The sequence below is a fragment of the Streptopelia decaocto genome, assembly GCF_964273445.1.
Source record: "Streptopelia decaocto genome assembly, chromosome: 2".
Classification (NCBI taxonomy): Eukaryota; Metazoa; Chordata; class Aves; order Columbiformes; family Columbidae; genus Streptopelia; species Streptopelia decaocto.
This window is the reverse complement of record NC_138655.1, coordinates 35,888,559-35,910,563: the sequence shown is the minus strand read 5'-3', so window position 1 is coordinate 35,910,563 and position 22,005 is coordinate 35,888,559. Positions and strand designations below refer to the sequence as shown.

At 37.5% G+C, this 22,005-nt stretch overlaps 1 protein-coding gene across 1 annotated transcript in view; it reads left to right on the top strand.

The window, feature by feature from the left end:
• LOC309435810 (uncharacterized protein C8orf34 homolog) overlaps window positions 1-22,005 on the top strand; it is a gene marked incomplete at both ends in the record, with an annotated part of 142,163 nt that overhangs the window by 20,047 nt on the left and 100,111 nt on the right. The window contains 3 exon segments of the mRNA XM_082044554.1: window positions 12,211-12,358; window positions 13,355-13,486; window positions 20,137-20,265. Coding sequence (XP_081900680.1) covers window positions 12,211-12,358; window positions 13,355-13,486; window positions 20,137-20,265 — 409 coding nt within the window.

Genomic DNA, 22,005 nt, shown 5'->3' with positions numbered 1-22,005 from the left:
TGCTTCCCAGCTGCAGCTTCATGCAGTCCAACATTGCCTGTTCACAGTTGTTATTTTCATTATACTTCATAGCATTTTGCTCCAGGTACCACATTATATTTGCATCCGAAAGCACTACCCAAAACTTTAAGGCGGCAAAACTCTATTTACTCAGATCGTTTGCTGTTGGCGTGGGTTTTTTTGGTGTTTGGGTTTTGTGTTCGGTGTTTTTTTGTTTTGTTTTGTTTTGTTTTGTTTTCTTGTGAGCACTTAATCCACACTACAAGATTGGGATCTGCTGTCTTTCTAAAATGCACTGATAAAGGCTTTCATCTTAAATTTAAAATCTGGTCAGAAGAGATGGCCACAGAATCCCTGTTTATTCACTTGCTCAGGGACCCTGTTTTCAGTAAACTGTCCAGTTGCAGGGATTAGACTCACAGCTCCCACCTCCTTGCAGGTAAGTGTCAGCAGACTGTAACATGGCTCTTGGAAAAGTAATCTTGCATTGTGGTCACTTCCCCATGGCTGGCTTTGTTTGATCCTGAAGGTTTTGGATAAAATAGGCCTGTTCCTTAGGTACATCAGATCACAAAGGTTTACTTACCATTTATGTACCCGGAGTATTTTCAAATCAAACTGATTGTATCAATACTACAGAGATTGTCAGGATGCTGTTTTAGCTTGGGGTAACTTCTGTACCTCTCAGTTTAGATACTGAAATCGTTTACTGGCCCGTAGTGTTGCTAGTAAAATAATGCAAACCCCACAATCCTTGAAATTATTATTTGAACTCTGGTAATAAAATCTTTGAATTTAATTTTATATGATTGAACTGAAAATTAAACATTCATTCAGTCTCTTTTGTAATAAGCCATACTTTAAAAAAAGAATCCATTAGATTAAAACCATCCATTAGATTGTGTTCATACTTTGGAAGTAAATTTATTTAAGGGACCTCATTAAAGAAAGTGGATATTTGAATGAACAGAAACATTATTTCTAATTCTAAATTTATGGTCAGTGTATGATTCTTGTATCTTTGTTCAATGGGTAATTTCAAAACTGTCTGTGTATTAAAGCTACCACCTAAGTAGCACTATGCAAGTGATAGGATTTGAACTTCAGTCCAAGGCCTGAACTGGGTGACAGCCTCAAAATGGCCCAGAAGGTCTGATGTGGTATGCTGAAATCTGTACTGTGGACATTCCAATAAAATTAATGTTTCTAGAACTGCAAATCACTTAAATACTGAAAATCTCTTCATCTATATACATACATACACCCATGGGATATCACTGGCCAGATTCGATGTTTTAAAGCCTTTGGTTTGTGACCTTAGAGTTTATTTTTCTTTACTTAGACTTCCAAATATTTGTATTTATGTTAATTATATTTATGCTAGATATATTAATGCTGGTTTGGTTTTCTGTTGTTTTGTTGTCTCCTTTGTTTATGTGTGAGATAAGCCTCAGGAGTGTCCCTCATGCCTGCTGGTGGATAAACATTTGGTGTCTGCTTGTGTACCTGCTATGCTGAAACTAGTGAGTAGGCAAAGTTTCATGACCAGCTTGAGTGAAGGATCTAGGATTTGGAAATGTGTGTCCACAGCTCACCCAGGAGTCCTCAGTGTGTAAATAGAATCATAGAATGTCGTGGGCCCCTTCCAACTCAGAAGGATCATTGAGTCCAGCTCCTGTCCCTGCACAGGACAACCGCACAGTTCACACCATGTGTCTGAGGACGTTGTCCAGTCTCTTCTTGAACACCGTCAGGCTTGGGGCTGTGTCACCTCCCTGGGGAGCCTGTTCCAGTGCTCCAGCACCCTCTGGGTGAAGAACCTTTTCCTATGTCCAACCTAAACCTCCCCTGGCACAACTTCCTGCTGTTCCCTCGAGTTCTGTCGTTGGACATTAAAGAGAAGAGTTTGGCACCTGCCCGTCCTCCTCACCTTGTGAGGAAGCTGCAGACTGTGATGAGGTCTCCCCTCAGTCTCCTCCAGGTTGAACAGGCCAAGTGACTTGAGCCGCTCCTCATTTGGCTTCCCCTCCAAACCCTTCACCAAACTTCATAGCCCTTTGCTAGACTCTCTCTAGTAACTTAGTATCTTTTTTTATCCTGCGGCTCCCAGAACTGCACTCAGTGCTCCAGGTGAGGCCGCACCAGTGCAGAGCAGAGTGAGGCCATCACCTCCCTCGCCCGCCTGGCGATGCTGTGCTTGATGCACCCCAGGACACGGTTGGCCTGCTTTTTTTTCTTTTCCTTCTCCCCTGCTGTGTCTGTGACTGCCAACCGGTTCCCAGTGGGGAAGTTCCTCTGGTGGTACATGCTCTTACATGACTCGCAGTGGCTTCTGGAAGTTGCTCTTCGGAAGAGCTCTGGTTCTTCCTGGTGTTCTGCCTTGGGTACTGTGGTTTTGTATGTAGTTAGTAGCTTTTAAACTAGAAGTGTAAAAAAAAAAAAAAAAAAAGTTGTAGAAAAAATGATTTTTTAAAAAAGTTAACATTAACTGTTGCTGTGTAAATGTCATATTGTAGGTTTTGTTTTACTCCAGTACTACTCTCAACAGGGGAACTTGCCTGAGTAGAACATCAGGCCTTCTAATGTGACTACAGTTATTGTTATACTGGTAGCAAAATTTTGACAGACTTTTTTAAAGGATGAAATATGAAGAGGAGAAAATTCAGATTTTTCATTTTGCATGTCAGTATTTCATGTATGTGAATAGCCATTTTGTTACATATAAGCAATATAAATTTGACTGGTCTGCATGGGCAATTCATGGACTATGTGCGTTTCTGACTACTAAGATACACCACAGCCTGTAACATCAGATTTATGTTAATGTAATTTTACAGTAAATAAATGTCTTTTACAGACAGAAGGAATTAATGCTGTTATGTTTTAGGGAGAGATTGCATTGCATATTATGAATACATTAATGAATATATGAACTACCATTCACTTCAGTTTTCCAGTCATTACAATGATAATGAATGTATTCTCCTAAATATATGCATAATACTGGAAAATCTTCTCACTCTTTTTTGGCATATGCACCCATAATTAAAAAAAAAAGAAAAGAATATATTTAGTATTTCCAGCTATGCATGTTTTGTCCCCATATGTATGTATTTTTTCTGCATGAGACCAGAACTTCTATTCATACAAGGAATTTTAGTTTTTGTATTTAAGACCTGTTTTTGTTCAGATTGCTTTAAAATGTTTCGCTGGCCATTTGCTCAGTTAACCTGATACTTGCAGTATTAGTAAATTTCCATAATGTGAAATTCAGCAGTGCTGAAACTCTTGGTGTTAGAAAACAGTTTTTATGTATCCTATGAAGGTGTGGCTGAGCCCTAAGCTTTTTTGAAGTTTAGTTTCTTCCAGTTGTTTGTGCTCGTAGCAGTGTTTTGGCAGCTGACCTAAATGAGAAGTTTATGGGAGCAATCAGAGGCAGTGACTCTCTAGCACAACTGTATTAATTTCATGCTGCCACTAGGTACTTCATGGTTATCTACAAAAATGTAGTCTTATTGTTCACTTGTATATGGTTTACGTGTACAATAGACCAAAGAGTAGTAGTGAGCCATGTGAAATGGAGGAGAGAGGAGCACAGCACCAGGCAGTCAAACTTTGGCTCTGAAGACCTGCTGCAAAAGTTGATTTGACAGTGCTGGTTTTGAGGCCGTGCTGCTGCTGGTGGAACAAACCCCAGTGCACATCTTTTAGCAAGCAGGGGGTTAAGGGGATGGTGCTTCTGCACTACAGCCAGGACTGTTCTCTTGCTGGTTGTGATGTGGTTTCAGGCAGTGGGTGGGACAGTGTGCGTCTTGCTCGTGAGTTTAGGTAGGACTAGGACTTTCACCAGCTTTAGGCTAACTCATCACTTGTTGCTCGACCCCAGGTTTAGGTCCTTCTGTCTTCTGCTGGAAAAAATAAGAGTAACTGTGTTGAAATCTGGGGTTTTAAGTAATAAGAAATTGGGACTCATTTCCTAGACCAGATTTATCAATGTCATACTTTTGGTGTTGTACTTTTAGATATCATAATATGACTGTAATTGTGAAAGAAAAAAAGTGTTAAATAATGTATCGTGTAGTAATTTTCTTTGAGCACTCACAAATAAATCAGTTTAATTCCACTAAAGTATGAGAACAGGAACTAGAAAAAAACATGAGAAGTAATAAATGTGCAACATGTGTTTCTGATAAGTTTTTATTCTGGTGATAATTTAACTTTACTGGGATAAGTGATCTGGGGTGGGGGGGAGAAAAGCACCTGACAGGTGTGGTTGGTTGCTGCACACATTTTGAAAATGTATCTTGTCCAAGTTTTCCATGGGATGCAATTGAAAGGATTTCCATCAATCTTCAAAACATTTGCATAGTTAGATTCTAAAAAAGAGCTATTTTTGGGGGATTAGGCTCCTGGAAGGAAGGAAATGCTTGCATTTCTGCAGTCACAAAGCAGTGATCTAATTCATCAAGGCATTTTAAGCATGCATCTGGATTTATAATTATTTAATTCTCATGCACAAAAAATACCTCAACTTAAATTCTTTGTTGAGTCAGTCCCTGAGTCAGGGCCTTCTCTGTTCCTCACTGCCCACCAGCAAGCAGACTGGGGTGGGCAAGAGGCTGGGAGGCTACATAGCTGACCCAGCCTGAGCAAAGAGATATTCCATACCGGATAATGTCATCCTCAGCAACAAAAGCCTGGGGGGTAAAGGTTCTGGAGTACCTATTGCTTGGGGGCTGGCTGGGCAGTGGGAGGTGGTGAGTGACTGCCTTGACATCACTTGTTCACTTGTTTGTGTGGTGTGGTGGTGCGTTATTTTCCCCTTTTTTTTCCTATTTTTTAGTTAGTTTTTTTTTTTTTTTTTCCTCACCCCTATTCCCTTTGGTTATTAAACTGTCTTTATCTTGACCCATGAGTTGCTCTTGTTTTTGCTCTTCCCATTCTCTCCCCCATCTTGCTGGGGGCGGGAGTGAGTGAGCTGTCAGTGAAGTTTAAACTGGAAATATAATGCGTTTTTTTTTTTAACAGTTGCAGTAATGAATCATTGAACACAGAGGAACAAGTGGCTTCGCCGTAGACCTTGAAATTGGAATATGATTACTTCAGCTGATTGAGAAAGATCAGCTCTACCCTATTGAGTTAGCTTTTAGGAAAGGCAGTGATGTGCAGTCAGTGGTGTTTTATGGCTGTAATTTAAGGAAATCAGTCCAGGCTGTAATAGTTTTTCCAAGCCTTTATCTATGGCTATTCCTTTAGATGTAAATCCTACAGACCTTTCAGAAAACCAGTCGTTTTCATTTTCTCTTGGTTGAACTGTGAAGTGTCTCGCCTTCAGGGTGTGATTTCTAGTGGTTGACAGAGTGAGTAGAAACCGAGCAAGATTTCTGCAATACAGTTAGGGAAACCTTGCGGTGTTTCTGCCATAACATCAAGTACCTTTGTTTGATAAACCCTTGCTGAGTTCAGATAGTGATATGGCAGGCATAATTCCACAAGTGTGAGATCGTTATGCAGAGATATAGGACTGCTGAAAGAAGCGTAACCTATTGTAGAAAATATCTGTGATTTGAAAAAAACATGGGAGAAAATGTGATAACTATTGATATGCTTGGTATATCTGAGAGCATGTCTTTAACCTTTTGTTCCTGTATTGAGAAGTAGTTAATATTTTAGAGTAATCTAGTGCCAGTGACCTCCCTTTTGACAGCATTTTTGTCTGAAATGATTGAATGGGAGAAAAGAAATCTTTCAGTAATAAGCCAAAGAGCAAAGGTATTTGAAACTATTTTGTCAACTCAGAAGTGGTATAATGCATTTGAGACAAAGATATTTAAAATATCAAGAATAAGATAAGAGGAAGAAACCCTCAAGGGATACATAAGTGAAAAAGCACAGCAAGAGGTTTGGGTAGATACTGCATGTTAGATGTGCATGGTGGAGTTTGATAAACTGTCACAAACTCATTCAGTGAAACTTCGGAATTGTCCACCAGACGTCAACTATACAAAAGGTTTTTGTTTCTGGATCGCTAACTAAGATCAATGATGCATATTTTATCAACTCTTACAGACACAAGTTGAATTTATATCGGATAGGGCTAGTTCATCCAACTCAGGGAACTGATTATATGATTTGCAAAGGTATTGTAGTGGAAAGAATAGGTTGTTTCTATTCTGCTCTCTAGAGTCTTCCTAAACATATGGTTAATAGCATAGCCCCCAAAATTAATATTCTGCTATTGAATTGGTACAGATATTTAATAGATAAATGTTTAAGGAGGATTCTTATCTACTCAGTGATGTTTGTTTTCAGACTCCCTCTTATTATTCTCATTGTATGAACCAAAAGTTTACCACTGTATGTCATAGATATCACACTGATTTGAGATGTGAAAAAAAAAACAACAACCAGTTTGGGAGTTGGAATGGTGCTAGTCCAAGTCTGAAATTGTTACCAGTGTCACCAGTCCCATATTGCAGCTTTCCCTACCAGAGCCACCTTTTAGTGGAATTTTGTTTGCATCATAATAGCAGGGCCACTGTATCAGCTTAGTACTTTCTCTTTAGTTGTGTGCCCAAAGTAGTTTCTTTCTGAGATGTGTTCCATGCTGTGTAATGCAGTTTTGTGATATTATATTAAAAGTAGCTGCACAGCTAGCTGAAATGGTGGCAGTGAATAGTGTTGAGGCTTTGAACAAAGAAAGAGTTGGTTGAAAATTTTTTAGTAAGTTCTAGGTAAAAGTCTGGATATTTTCACAAACGGACAACTAACCCTATAGAGGTTTGCTCTCAGCTGGTTTTCTACCTTGGTTACTCTGAAACAGCTAGTATGGTGCAGACATGTGAATTGTGTTTATGTGGAGATTTGCTTCGCGTTGAATGCTTTATTTCATAGGCAGATGTGATAATTTCATGAACGGTTAAAATATGCTGAAGTCCATTTTGATTATAGTCTATAATGTGGTTTTCTTATTTTAATTCTGAACTGCTCAAAAAGACTTAAATCCTAGCTATTTTCCAAAAGAAGGACGCTGGTATTTTTCCTTCATTTCCGTAGAAAATAATCTTTTGTGGTAGAAGCAGAGATGCTCACCCTTCTGCTCTCATTTAAGAATTGCAGACTTTTATTTTAGCCAGTAAGAATAATGTTGAAATATGCTTTTTAAATAAATCCTTGCTTTATTACTGCGGAAATCAGAAAGGAATTCTAAATAAATAAAATATGTCAATCACTAAAATGTTTATTAAGCTTACTTTAATTCCAAGGTTTTTACTCAATTTTATGTTGTCTTTGTTCACTTTCAGCCTGTATGAATTCATTAGCAAACCTAAATTCAGTTCTCTCCCTGTCTTCTAAGTGTCTTAAGCTTCATTGTAGTCAATAGATATACAGCCAGTACAGTCAGTGGAGCCTGGAAAGCAATTCTTCTTATCCTAAATGGACCATATGCTGGCTAGGCAACTGGGAGCTCTCTAGGATCCCTTGACTTCTTCATTGACAAGATCACCATTGACATTGGTGTGAAGACTGCTGTATTTAATTGTCTTAATATGGAACTCCATCCCATCAAAACCTTGTAGTTTAAGCTAAACCACTTAATCTCTTTGTTTGGTCTGAAGAAAGAGAGACAACATCTTCTGAGGGCAATTCACTGTACCTCTTTAAACATCGAATTTAAACCGTGAAATGAGAGCATAATACAGCCAAGATCTGTGCACAGTCTGCCATAGTCTGTAGAAGTCTACATAGTTAAAAACAAAACCTGTGATTGTTGTGCGGTTACTGTTATCAATTACAGGGCAAGATAGAATGTCTCTTAATTAACTTAATAACCCGATAGGTACGTTTAGACATAGCTAATTAGAGCTTGCTTGTAATTTGGCCTGTGATTAATAGACTGTGAAGACTGTTTCATTTGTATTAAATGCATGAACAGTCACAAGGAAATTAAAATCTGGACCTGCAGTGAATAACTAATAGCGGACCTCAGGACAGCACAATAGTGAAAGATTATTCTCTTTATAAAGAATTAATATATTAAGTTGCTACTTTATTTATTTATTTATTTTCAAGATCTTTAGCAGCCTTATCAATATGCACATGAATTTCTCTCTTGGAAACATCCACAGATCAACTTCTGCAAGTTTCTTTTAAAACAGCCTATCTTACGAAGTTTAATAAAACTAGTGAACGTAAAAGCATATGAAGATACCATTACAGAAGAAAGTGGAAATAATTTGTTTCATTTCTGGTTTGCACAGTGCAAGGTAAAATCCTTAGAGGAGTTAATTGCCAGGTTGATGGTGTGTGGGTTGTTTTGTTTTTTTTTTCTGTAATCACCTTTCTGCCTGTTCCTTCTCATTTTAGTCCTGGCAGAACCTAATCTGGGGCAATGCAATTGGGGAAGCAGCAGAAATAAATGTATTCACCCTAGTGCTCTAGTGTGTAGTAATGATGGAAGTTCCCTTTCACCCCTTTTCTGTGCTGCAGTGTCACTCGTGGGTGCACAGCAAATTAATAGCTGCTGACATCTGAACAGGCTTCTTCGCTTGATACGCTGCTGGAAGGGAAAGACTGAGGGGAGCCCTGCTGATAGAAAAAAGGACAGAGAGTGAGAGGAAGACATAGCAGTGGGGGGAAGATAGGAGAGAGATTGTGGGTAGTGAACATTCCATTTGGCAGCATGGAGACCCAATCCACCACGGCTTTTTATTTGATGTTATAGAGCACACTGTGCGCAGAAGAACATGTCATAAAAGTAGACAAAGCCTTTATTTTTCTTATTTGGATTACGTGAAATTGAGAACAGGTAGAAAACTTTGGAATTTGAGCTAAAAAAGTACGGTTAATATTTTTAAGAGACATTTAAGTGGCTGCATTTCATGTTTTCATGCGGTTGAAACTTACCTGTTGAATTTTTCATCAAGAAATGAATCTCAGTTTCAGTGATCTAGTGCCGTTTTTATTCTGCTGTTAATGCAGAGGCGGCTTCATTGAGACTAGATGGTCTTTTTTCTTCTGTTTTTCTTGTGAAACCCTGCCTACTTAGCACATAGTGAGTCAGATCAGACTGCTGCTAACCAAAAAAGAATTTTATTTTTGTAACTTGTTGTACACTTCAAATTTTCTTATTGAATACCTTCACTTTTGTCATCTTTTTTTTTTTAAACATCTCAGACTTGTAAGAGCATATTTAGAGTACCACATAGTATGTTGTTCCTTCTGTCTATTAAGATGTCATCCGAGCAACAGATTAGAGCATCAAATAAAATTTGGTAACTTCGTTGGAAGTTTAAGGTTTAAGTTTACTGGGGGATGGTGCTAAGATGACAGGCATTCCTAATTTGTCATGTCTTTTCATTTTCAGTGAAGTGCACTTTTTTACCCCTTTTTTTTTTTTTTTTTTTTTTTTTTGTTTTGTTTGTTTATTTTTCTGCCGCTACCACCCCATGACATGACCAAGCAACAGAACACAGGCAGGTAACGCATTTCCTTGTAATTGCCAATTTGCACGGGATGACATGAGTCTTAAAGGAAGCATGAGCTAGAAGAGCATGGCCAGGAGGCTGAACAAATGGACTTGGGTCCCTTGGTGGATTGGGTGACGGAATTTGGTAGAAGGGCAAAGGCAGTGAGTTGTGATCCTACTTGCGTGTGTGCGTGGGGAGGAAATTGAAGGAGATGCCACCTCCTGCATGTGAATGTGGTTTTACACAGAGCGTATGTCTGAAGCTGTTACCACTGCTGTTGTTATCACTGATTGGTGTGGAAGTTTTCTTCGGAAATTCTGCAGAGTTCAGGAACCCAGCTGTGCTAAGTTGGAGCCCACTTTCACACCTTGCTTGGAGCTGTTTGAGAAGCAAATCCCTAAGAGCTTCTTCACTCCCCTTTTGCAATGGAATGCTCATAGTAAAGAGCTATGTCTTCCTTAAATGGTAGACTTCATAATCTGAGTCACATTTGTGTTCACTTGAAGTTGTATTTACTTTTAATGACATGTCTGAAAGTGCTTGAGGCAGATCGGTTTGAGGTTTATTACACAAGTAGTATTTATTTGAACTGCATACTGTTTTCAGTTTATGAGGATTCCAGCAGTGTTAGTTCTTTTTTGCTTTAGATGTACAGGACTGATACAACTCATTTGTTACTCCAGATAAATAAAGGTACCCTATATCTATAATTCTTTTAACTTTTCTAACTACTATCACTTAATAGAAGTGATTGTGTGCTGGGACAGCACAGAACTTTATATCACTCAGGCCCTATTATCGATGTGTTAATAGTAGATAAAAAAAAGTGGTCCTTTTGAATAGAAGCTAATTTCACATCACCTCAGAACAGCACCTTTTTGTTTTTGTTTCTGTTAATTAAAGACCATTTTGCCTTGTGACAGGCAAGTCAGTGATGGCAGCAATCAAGTAGTATTTGTCTTACATTGACACATAGGCATTCTGAAATTTTTCATCTCCACATTATCTTTTTAAATGCTAGATTAATTTTGTAATGTAGTATTAGTAGCTTGTCACCCATGCATGTCTTCAAAAAAATTAATAGTATCAATGCATGTATCTCAGTTATCATCATCTTATTTTATTAGTCTAAGACAGAAAAATCATTTTCAAATCATGATTCAGAGAAAATATTTAAATTAAGACTGTTATTACAGATAGGCACTTTTCCTTTGGTAACAGAGTCCTCTGCAGTGGAATTCCTACAGCTATTGTGGTCCGTTATAAGCACAAGATAACATCTTTCCACTTGTCACTAATTCTGCATTTTGGCAGGGAAAAAAAGGAAAGGTTTGCTGTTAGACTGTTGCCAAGCAACCGAAATATGAATGTACTCTAATTTCTGGATTTTTCTTGTATAATATATATCAGAGGGTTTCTTCCACCTTGGTGAGACACAGTCTATATGAAGGTGCACTTCATATCTTTACCATTTCTAAGATTGGTAAGTAGCTTAATTTCTCCCTGTGGAGTTCCATTTCAAAACCAAAGACTTTTTTTTTTGGTTCCCTGTAGATGGTTACCAAATATCATGTCACAGATGATTGTGTCTTCACAAGACATGAAATTGAGCATGTTTTCTCCTTTTTGTTTTCTGAAGTTAGATTTCTCTTTCTGAAATGGAAAGCTTGTTTTTGTCTCACTTTCACTTTTACCTAATGGTTTATACCACTGGTTGAATAAAAATAATGGAAAATCTTGGAGTGGACAGAGATAACTTGCTGTGTCCTAATAATCCTGCATGCTCTTACTCGTGTTTACTGTTATTTGCTATACTCCCTCTTAAGCATGTTTTTCCAATGCAGTTAACTGATGGTAATGCCAAGTAACTACCAGTATTTGAAAAATAATTTGTTAAATGAAGGGGTATAGTAGCCACAGATTTCCTCTGGAACTATGTGTATCTCAGGGTCACCTCCCACATTAGTCATTGATTTCCTCTCAGGGCATGTGCCCATCACAGAGCCACAGCTTCTTTCTGGATTCCTAACCTATGCTTTATGTGTAGGGAGCCAGGAAGAACCTCAGCAGCGGTACGGAGAGGGCTTCTCTTTCTGCAGCCCTGCAAGGCCAGGATATATGACAGCAATTTTAGTATCAATGCATGGCATAGGAGATGGTTTCCTGTTAGCATTGGGTTTGTATCGGTGCCTGCAGCAGTGTAGTAAAATATTTGCTCATGTCTATACAATAATATTTTGGAGGACTTGCTCTTAAAAACCTACCTGTTTGATCAGACCTTGGAGTTCCCAGATATTAATGCATATTCTAACCAAATTGTTGTTCCACGTGTGGGTGAGATAAAGAATGCACCAACCCTCCTCATAAACCAGTTTGCGATGAGAAGAAATTTGGGTGTATGGGTCAGAGAAGAGCTACTTGCTGCTCTGAAAAGGCGCTTGTTGTGATTGGTTAAATGAACTGAATTCAGAATGGCTTAGGTAAATTTGAGCAGGTATCAGGGCTTGTGTTGTTTGATGTAAATTTCAATGGATAAGTGACTGTATACGACAAGAGGACTTCAGATATGAGCACTTCATAGGACAAAGCTAACAGTAGTTTGAGGAGATGCGTGTTGCCGCCGGTTTTCTTAAAGTTGAGAACAGACTTTTCCTTTATAAATGCTTCTTTTTTGGTAAACGCAAGGTGAGTTTAAGTGCAATATCCCACTAATTTTTTGTTTTGTTTTAATTTTCTAAAGGAGTTGATGACCAAGCTGATAACAGAGACACCTGACCAGCCAATCCCATTTCTAATTGATCACCTTCAGTCCAAACAGGGGAACCGTGGTCAGCTTCAGAGAACGTTGTCTGGCTCTGCTGCCCTTTGGGCAGAGAGTGAAACATCAGGTATGTTCTGTATTCTGGAAAAGGCTAGTCTCTGGTGTAAGCTTCCCACACTTTTGTCCCTGATTGCCTGGATGCACATGTACCTACTGCACAGCTACTACTCTGTGATTTTGAGCATGCACAGTAAATCCTGTTTGTCCAATAGGTACTGAATTTAATATATATTATTGGCTATCAGCTCAGCCTATGTACATGCCATGTGAGTATGGGTCAGAGTTAGAGTGGAAACAATCACAGCCTCAGTGAGAAAGAAGGTGCATATAAAGATCTCTTGATTCCCCTGCTGTCTTTCTTGCTTTCCATTTTTCTTTGCTTTGTTTTTCTTTTCCCTCCCATGGTGTATTTGTTCCTGAGATTAGCCTCTGTTGAGGTATTTTCTTTAATAATACACATTTTTAACAACCCGTCATTCCAACACTTAATGAGAAGATGCTATTACTACTTTATGAACTCCAGTGTGAATAATTTATGATTGTAGATCTTCAGAAGCATAAAAAAATTCTGAAATAATATCTGCTCTGATTCTAAAGTAGAAATTTTAGCTTTAATATTCTGGTACAAGCTACTATTAGAATGTTGGTTTTGTTTGTAAAAACTGACTAGTGATCTGTTTCAGATTATAACAGGTCTGGAACAGCTGCTGATAGTCAAAATGTTAGTTGCTTGACAAACACCTTTTTATTTATATAAAATGTAAAGTTTTAAGCATAGGCACTCAAACATGTAAGTGAATAAATGGAGGTTAAGGACTTTTTGGTAACAAAAAAATCAGATGTCATGTTTTTAATGAAAAACGTATAAATGAATTTCTAAATTTTGATGTGTAGGACATGGAAGAAATGTATGTCATTTAACATAAATCAGAAATAGGAGAACAAAAAGAACTGACTTTAGTTTAGACTGGAAGGTCTTGTTTTTTCTGGATTAATTGTTTATTAAGTCTTTGAAAAATGTCTCTACAAATGTTTTAATTGCCTGATTCGATTCTTTTAACAGAAAATAAAGGAACAAGGAGAGATTTTAGAAGTTATGATAAACCTTGGCAGGTAAATGCAAAAAAACCTAAAAAGTCAAAGAGCGACCTTGCTGTGTCCAACATTTCTCCACCATCACCGGAGTCCAAGTCATGTAAGAAAGCTTCACTACATTATTATTCATACATACTTCCAAGCCCACAGTATGCTATTTTATTAAATTATGATTGAAACAGAAAGCAAACTATGAGCAGTTAAAATGTCTAGATATATATGTTAGAAGAATTTGATTCTTGCTTTACTTTCACTTGAATTATGAATACTTAATAATACTCTATGTTGTCATCTATAGATAGGATAGAATAGAATGCTAGATAGATAAAAAAAATCCCCAGAATAATATCTAAGTATCATCCACAATTTTATGTTCAGATACCAATTATGATTTGATGTTTCAGTTTGCATTGCCATTTTGTATTTTCTCAGTCTCCCATAGTGTCCTTCTAACTCAGTTGGTGAGATGTGGACTGGGCAAGTGGACAACAAGTTGTGTGGAAAGTTGGTTCAAGGGGTTGTGACTGACAATGTGAAGTCTTCTTGGAAAGCCTGTCACTAGCTGCATGCTTCAGGGACTGGTACTGAGACCAATACCATTTAAAAGTCTTTCTCAATGTCCTGCATGATGGAGTAGAATGTTCTCTTAGCAGGTTTGCGGGTGAGACCAAATCGTGGGAAGTGTTTGGTATTCAGGGTAGCAAGGCTGCTTTTCAAAGGGAGCTCAACAGGATTGAGGAATGAGCTGAGAGGAACCTCATGAAGTTCAATACAAGCAAGTGTAAAATCCCACATCTTGGATGGAATAGCTGTGAGCAATAGTATAGTGGGGGTCTGAATGGCTAGACAGTAACTTTGCAGAAAAAGGCCTCGGGTGCTGATGGACAAGAACTTGAATATGAACCAACTGTGCTTCTGCAGTGCTGAAGGGTGAGATGTGTACGAGGCTGCATTAACATCAGTATAGCCAGCAGTGCTTATTTTGCACTATTGAGATGGCATCTGGAGTATGTCATGATAGATGATGTTGTACTGGAGCAAGTTTAGTGGAGGTCCACCAAGATGATGAGAGGGCTAGAACATGCGATGGACAAGGAAAAAACTGAAGGAAATCAGTTTGTTAATCCTGAAGAAATGAAGTTTAAGGGGAGACGTCATTCTCACCACAAACGATGACACTGGAGGGTGGTAGAGAAAGCATAGCCACATTCTTCTTCAAGGTGTGTAGTGAAAGAACAAGAAGCAACAAAATTCTACTGAGAGGGTAGTCAAACACTGGAAACAGGTTGTCAAGAGAGACTGTGGAATCTTCATCCTGGAGGATACTCAAAACTCAACTGGATAGTCTGAACAACCTGCCGTCAGTGGGCCGGTTTTGAGCAGCAGGTTGGACTAGAAGACTTTCAGAGGTCTTTTCCAGCCTAATTATCCTGTTTCCATATTTTTCTATTTATGCCCTTTCCTATTTTTTTTGTCCATGCCACTGTTTTAAACCTCGATTCCTCTTGTTATTTTTATGACTTACCCTTGCAAATATTTGTCTCTGCAACTTTTTGAAAATACCTTGTGTATTTGAACTACGTTTTTTAAATTGCTATTACAGTGTCTGGTTTCAGCCATATGCCTTTTTGCCATATCTTGCTTCTCTTATTTTCTGCCAACAGCCAAATTAATACTGACATTTTTGAAGTTTTTTTTTTTTTCTGGGTTTATGTGAAATCAGTGAGTACCATATGCTACTTCAGCCACTCAGAGGAGCAGAAAGCAAGCATGTTCAGAAGGCATTTATTATTCTGTCCAGATGTGCACAGCATATTTCATTTGTTTTGTGCTTTCAGCTTGTCCCTCAAAACATTTTTGGGTACCACTCTATGTTTTTTTCCAAAGCTTCTCCAAAGAGGTAGTGAGGACTCATCTGAGAAACAGATTGTTTTGGACCCGCTGATATCTAAAGATTTACTCTCAGATTTGTGTTCAAAACAAACAAACAAACCCTCACACCCAACAACATAAAAAGTCCCCCAAATCTGCCAAAACATACTCAAAATTTAATGGAGACCATCAGCTGCAATATGTTCTGTTGTAGAGCTTTTGTCTTATGACTGTCTTGTTCAAATGATCCTGAACTTGTAAGTTTATTCAGAACTGAAAATGGTCATTTAATAGGAATCTTTGGAAACACCAGGAGAATTTACTTATTTAATTAGGAATTATTTTTTTTTTCCTTCAGTAGAGCAGATGTTGACTGCAGTGTGCATGTTATCTCTTCTTTATGCATTCAACTTTTTTACTGGAAAGATTCCTCCTGTCCCTCTTCCTGTCTGTTATGATCTCAGTTGCACCTGAAAAAAACCCCACAGAAATAAGAAACCCTGGTACTTAGGGGATCTGACTACTTGTTTGGGGTGTGCAAGAGCAGAATTAAGCAGAAGCTGCTGTTGTTGTCTGGCAAGGAAGAGACTTTAAGCTAGGGCTTCTAGTGTGTGTGTGTATTTGTATAATATATGATTATATTTAATGAAATGCTTAGATGACCACATTCTGTATTTGAAGAAGAACAAATCTGGAAGTTTCTAAATAGTTTGTGAAAGACTTCCTGCTTCCCAGCTAGCTGCTTTTAGGCTAAGTAGGTTAATCTCTTCACCACTGATTACTGTTTCACTCTGCTTCTGTTCACCATTCTCACCATGTCCCATTTACTGTTACAATGCTGTGTACTTGTAATTGCCCTTGGTCAGTCTGGGACTGTAGGCCATCATTCTCTTAACCTTTTAATGTGTAAGCACTGTGTAAACCCATTTGGCTGTTTTATCAAAGAGCTCTAATCTGAATGGTATTGTGAGACTTAAATACATGAATAATTTTATACTAAATAGCAACACATTTTTGTTTTTGAGATGTAATATGGTTGTAGAATGTATTATTGAAAGGTAGGATTTAATGAGCAACTGGTCTGATTCTGTCTGCAAATCACGTCTTGAAAAGACACGTGTACGTAGATAAAAACAGTACTGATCCTATACCATAATCCAGTAGAAAATAAAGGTCTGCTCATTTGTGGCAGAATTCATAACTTACATGTGAATGAATCTGATGTACATTTGCTTGGGGAGGAGGGAAATCAGAAAAATCAGAAATACTGGAAAGCATGTTGTTGCAGTCTTCTAAGATGTGATGGGGAAATCTCAGTTCCATAAAGGAAAAAACTAAATATTTCTATACAAATGCTGTGATGTAGGTGTAATAAATCTTCTGAATTATAGCCAAACAATTTCAAGAGAAAGTGTTATATAAATCTCTCAAATAAGAGAGATGTGATTGAGGCAGATAACGTGATGAGGGATTTAAATTATTGATATGATGATTTTGAGGAACGAGTGAGTATAATAAAGAAAGGGGAAGGTCAGAATATTGTGAAAGGATGTTACTAAGTGTGTAGTGACATATGCGTGGAAATTATATATGAAGGACTTCATACATACAGAAGAAGATTGTGTATTTCAAAAGATCTCAAGGAAGGGTCATATGATCTTTATGTAGTTCTGCATGCTTTACACAAAGCCATCCATTCGAAAATGGCTGGTGCTTGTTGATCCTGTAGTTGGGAAGATACAAGTTTATATTTTAAAAACATTTGTAAGCAAGCAGAAAATGAACCTTGAACTGTGAGACACATGCCACATGATGTAATGAAGTAAATTTTAGTTTTAGTATCCATTCATTAGTTGGAAGAGTAGGTAAGAAGAACTGAAGAATTATGTCTTCCCTAGATGTAATAAAAATTTCAATCAGTTCTAATTCTGCTTAATTTCCACTTCACTTTTAGTTCAATAGAATGAGCCAAACTTGTTGAAACAAATGCTGTTGAAACTCAGAAATGTTCCATGACAGTGTATCTGTTTTGATACATTTTCACTGAAGTATGAAATGGTTCACTGAAACACAGACTGTAGTACACCAGCATGCAGAGCAATTTTCCACCCTGTTTTTGACTGGTTTCCCACCATCCAAGCTTCTTGTGTTTGTGGGACAGTTCTCTGAAACCAGGGACCAGACCATTGTCTTTTAAGCAAGTTGCCCTACTTTCCAAGAATAGAGTCTTGATTCTCTCATTTTTCCTGATGCAGGTTGGTCCGTATACTCGACAGTTGCTGATCCTGGAAGCTCCACAGCTGTTGAGTAGAACTTATGTTTGTTTCATTTGGCTGCTGTCCCATGACAAATTTTATTTCAAAATTGTATGGATTCTTAAATGTTCTGTCCTTTGGTACTTTGAAAATGATATCAAATTCCAGCTTGTTGAAATTTTTTGCAACCTGGAGGCTCTAAGGTTTAGTCATCTTTGTACATGGTTTAACTATCTTAAATTATCACCTGTTTGTATCTGTTGGTACTATGAGATTTCTATGGTGTGATGAGTTCAGTATAAACATGGAAAGGAAAGTCTGTCAAACTGCTAGCAGACTACAGTGAGTGATGCTGTAGAATATAATGTTGATGCACTGAAGGGAGAAAATGAAATGGCTGAAAAAGCAGGCAGTAAAGGAGCATGTGATCACAATATAAAACAAAGGTGAACAAAAATAGAGTCCTCATAGAACTTCTTTTATAGTTTACTATATATTTACAGTTAGTAAAAGTTTAGAAAAAATACTAGATGGAACATTTTGTTTTCTGTAAATAAGAAAGGATGAGAATTACTGAAACTGTGCTACTTAAGTTAATTGTTCTAGGGTCTATGAATGGAGGCAATTCTTGGTTACACAAAAATTTAGATAACTTTTAAGGTACTTAGTGGTTCTAAACACAGGGAATTATAAATTAAATGATTGGCATTCAACAGTATCAACAAAAGTTATAAGCTGTCCATCTGAGTAGAGGCTAGTGATAACTTAATGCCTGAAGGCCTGTATCTATTCACTAGGAACCACCATAGCTCATTATTTCCATTGTCCTCAGGAGGAAACACATGACTTGTCTTTTTCAAACGCAAAGTAGAACCAGACTCTGACACTCCAAGTTACCCTTCTCTTCCCTTGTCCTTATGAGGCTTCCTGTGTCTCTTTCCTCCTAGTCTTATCTTTATAGTTCCTTTTCAATCTCTCCTTTGTCTTCAGTTTTTGAGAATTACAGTCAAATGCATTAACTTCCTTAATGGTTACCCAGGTTTCCGAGTGGGTGTTACAGATCAGAATATACTCTGGGTTGTCAGATTCTGTATAGATGTCCAGTTTGAAGGTGGCTTGGTTTATGTCTACGGGAGATGGAGTCATGTTCTTTGTGACAGAAGGACTTAAATGTTTCATTGTCCCATTTCTTTACCTGGGATGGATGGCTATTGACCTAACTTCAATTTTCCCTTGTGGACTTGATCCAAAGTGGAACAGATTCTATCTTCACACAGAGGGCAGTCAGCAATAAGGTAAATTTCAAAAGCAACAGTTATTTAACACATTTTGTATTAGCCACCAGAACTTGAAGTCTGAGTATAATTTCCCCATACCATCATAAAAGCACTCTGAAATTTCAAATTATTATAAGATATCACATTTTTGTATTAGGAGTCTGCAGGTTTCCTTCTTAGCATGTAGTCAAAATGAAGTTCATAAGCATAAATTAGTTTACAGCTGTCAAAATAGTAAATAAAAATTTAAAAGCTGGCCAGGATATAGTGGATATTATAGGCTTTGTTTTTGAAGTTATTTTTAAGTGAGAGGTTAGCAACCGCTGATAAATTCAACTGTTCCTTTCTGTTGGGATTGTGGATTAGCCATTGTTATCTTCACACCAGCGTGTGCACTTCTCAGTATGGTAATGCTGTGTTTGGAGACAACCCAAAAATTGCATTTGTAGGTGAAGGCAGCAGACCACTTCGTTCAGAACACTGCCAAAAGGAACATGTTAAACTGTAGTTCCCGAGACAGCATTTTTGTTTTTCATTTCTACAAATGTTCAAAATGTTCACATTGGTCAGTGCAGCTCTGTTCATTGTGGGTCTGGCATATCTCAGAAACTCCTTCTCTTCTTCCCTACTGTTGCAGGTAAAGTTAGCTCAGCAGCTGAGACACCGATATTTGAAAGTTAAATCAAAGGCTTTTAGTGATAGATAATGAGTAGGACACAGTAAGTTCAGGATTGCTTCCCAAAGATTGAGTTTGTTTAAATATCCAAATAAAGATTATAGGCTGTACAGCATGAACAATAGGGACATATTTTGTTTCACTGTTTTTATGAACTGTTATCTACTCTTTGTGATTTTTTTTTTTAAAGAATTGTATGTACATGTTTTGAAAGTTTTATCTAAAATATTTATTTTTTTCTTTTTTGATAAAATGACTAGCAAAGCTGAAAGTACCAGTTACCCATTTTCATTTTGACATTTTTCCTTGTTGGCCCCTGGGACACACAATTCTATTTTGATGTAAATGAAGTATCTTCATATGCAATATTTTATTACATTTTTATGTTATTGCATTATTTTCATTATTTTGAATAGCTAATTTTAATTATTGCTGTTTCCCAATGAATCCAGTCACAAGAATCATCCCAAGTATGCATTTGTTCATAGATGTTTTCATTTTTACTTCTCACGGACCAAAGAAAATATTTCCAGCTGTTAAAACACGAGGCTAGTTAAGTGATTTCCACTCAAGGTACTTGAGCTTGTAAACTCATTGTACAGCTTTTTTCCTACTGTAGGATTCTGAACTACCAAATCTAAACTTCATCTATATATCTGTGTATATTTAGTGCCAAGGTCAATAGAACATCCTAAATGGGATTGGAGGACAAAACCGGAGAACCATGATTTTGATGAACTAAATCATATTCTTCAAGAGAGCAAAAAACTTGGAAAAGCCCTTGAGAATCTGTCTCGCAGTAAGTTGATTGATTTTAGTTTTTTAATGTAGCCATGCAGCCTGAATTGTAATTTGGAAGTATATATCGAGAAGGTGGACTAACAATTATCTAAGTATGAAATATACTGTTTGCCATGGTACATGAAGATGTCTGGGAGACATTTGAATGAGGAGTATTTTCTTTCATCTCTCATAAAATTTTACCCGTGACATTTCTTGATTCACGGGAGAAATTGGAGATGATGAGGTCAGAAACAGCAGAATGAAGAATGGAAGATCAGTTTTGGGGAGAATTTTGAGATGCATAATTTTTCTGAATTGTGTCAAATATCCAAAACTAGTTTGTCCAAATTCCCTCTCTCCCAAATGTTTTAGGTTGATCACAGCAATTATATTCTGAGCAATTTTCATATTTATAGTAATTATAGTAGTATAGTTACAGGGCTGTTTTCAAATCCACTTCTAGTAAATTGGTCTGTCTGCCTCTAAGGACCTAAACCAGCTCCAATCAGGGTCCAATCAGCCCCACCATTGCCTGACCATGTTACTGTAATGGATGTGTGTGTCGTTTTCAAACTTTTCTCCTTTAGAGATTTGTAACCAAGCTTAACACAGATCCAGAAACAACTTTTTTTCCTCAGAAAGGTTGATTTATTCTCTGTCTGGAGATACAAACCAATCAGATGTGAGAGTTCAGTAATAAAAGACTAAATCCACTCTTCAGTCTTACGTCTTTGTCTTTTCTTGTTAATATTGTGGAGGTTCCACTGAGCTCTGGCTTCCTTATACCTTAGATACAGTTTGCAGCTTTCTGTATCTCTCTTTGTCACATAGTTTTCTAACTGGAGTGCAAAACACTGCAGCTTTTCTGGGTCTTGCACTTGGACTGAAGGTAAATGACCGGGTCAGTGTTGTTGGAGGCAGGTTTTCATAGAGATACTTCACAAATGATACATTCTTCGCTATTTCTTTCTAGTACTTGATGTTTTCTGATAATTTAGCAAGATAATAAGGAATTTTAGTCCTGTATCCCAGAGTACTTTAACTCGCAGCCTGATGCTAAGTTCACTTTCATGAATGTGCTCTCTGTTTCCTCATCCAGATCATTAATGGAAATATTGTCAGACCTCTTCATGATTCCATTTCAGATCTGACAGCTAGCCCTTGAAAACTACTCAGTAAGTGTGCTTTTTCCCAAGAGATGTTTATCTATCTGGCAGTGATTACACCTAGAATGTAATTTGTTTACCATAGTACCATATAGGACAGTAAATGAAGTCTTATAGCTGAAGAATTTTACATCTACTTCCTCCTCTCATCCACTAGGCAAGTTTCCCAGTTGAGAAAGCAATTAGACTGATTTGATGCAATTCATTCTTGATATATTCCTGTCAGCTGGTTCTTATCACCTTTCCTATCCATTAGATGCTGATAAATTGTTTATTCAACAATTTTGTCAAATATTCTTGCTGCTGTCAGACTTAGGCTTACTGGTTAGTAGTTCCCCATGTCTTCCCTTTTTCTTTTCTAAAGAAAGATACAGTATTTGTCCTGTTTTGTCCTCTACATTCCTGAAACACAGCTGCTAGTGGGTTAGAGGTTTCTTCAGCTAGTTAGTTAAGTGCTCTAGAGTGAATTTCACAAGATTTTACCAACTTGAATGTATCTAGGTCATCAGAATATCTTTCAACTGTCCGTCATCTGGCTTGCAGTTTTTCATCTTAAAATCATTAGTGTTAAGCATCTGGCCACAGTTAAT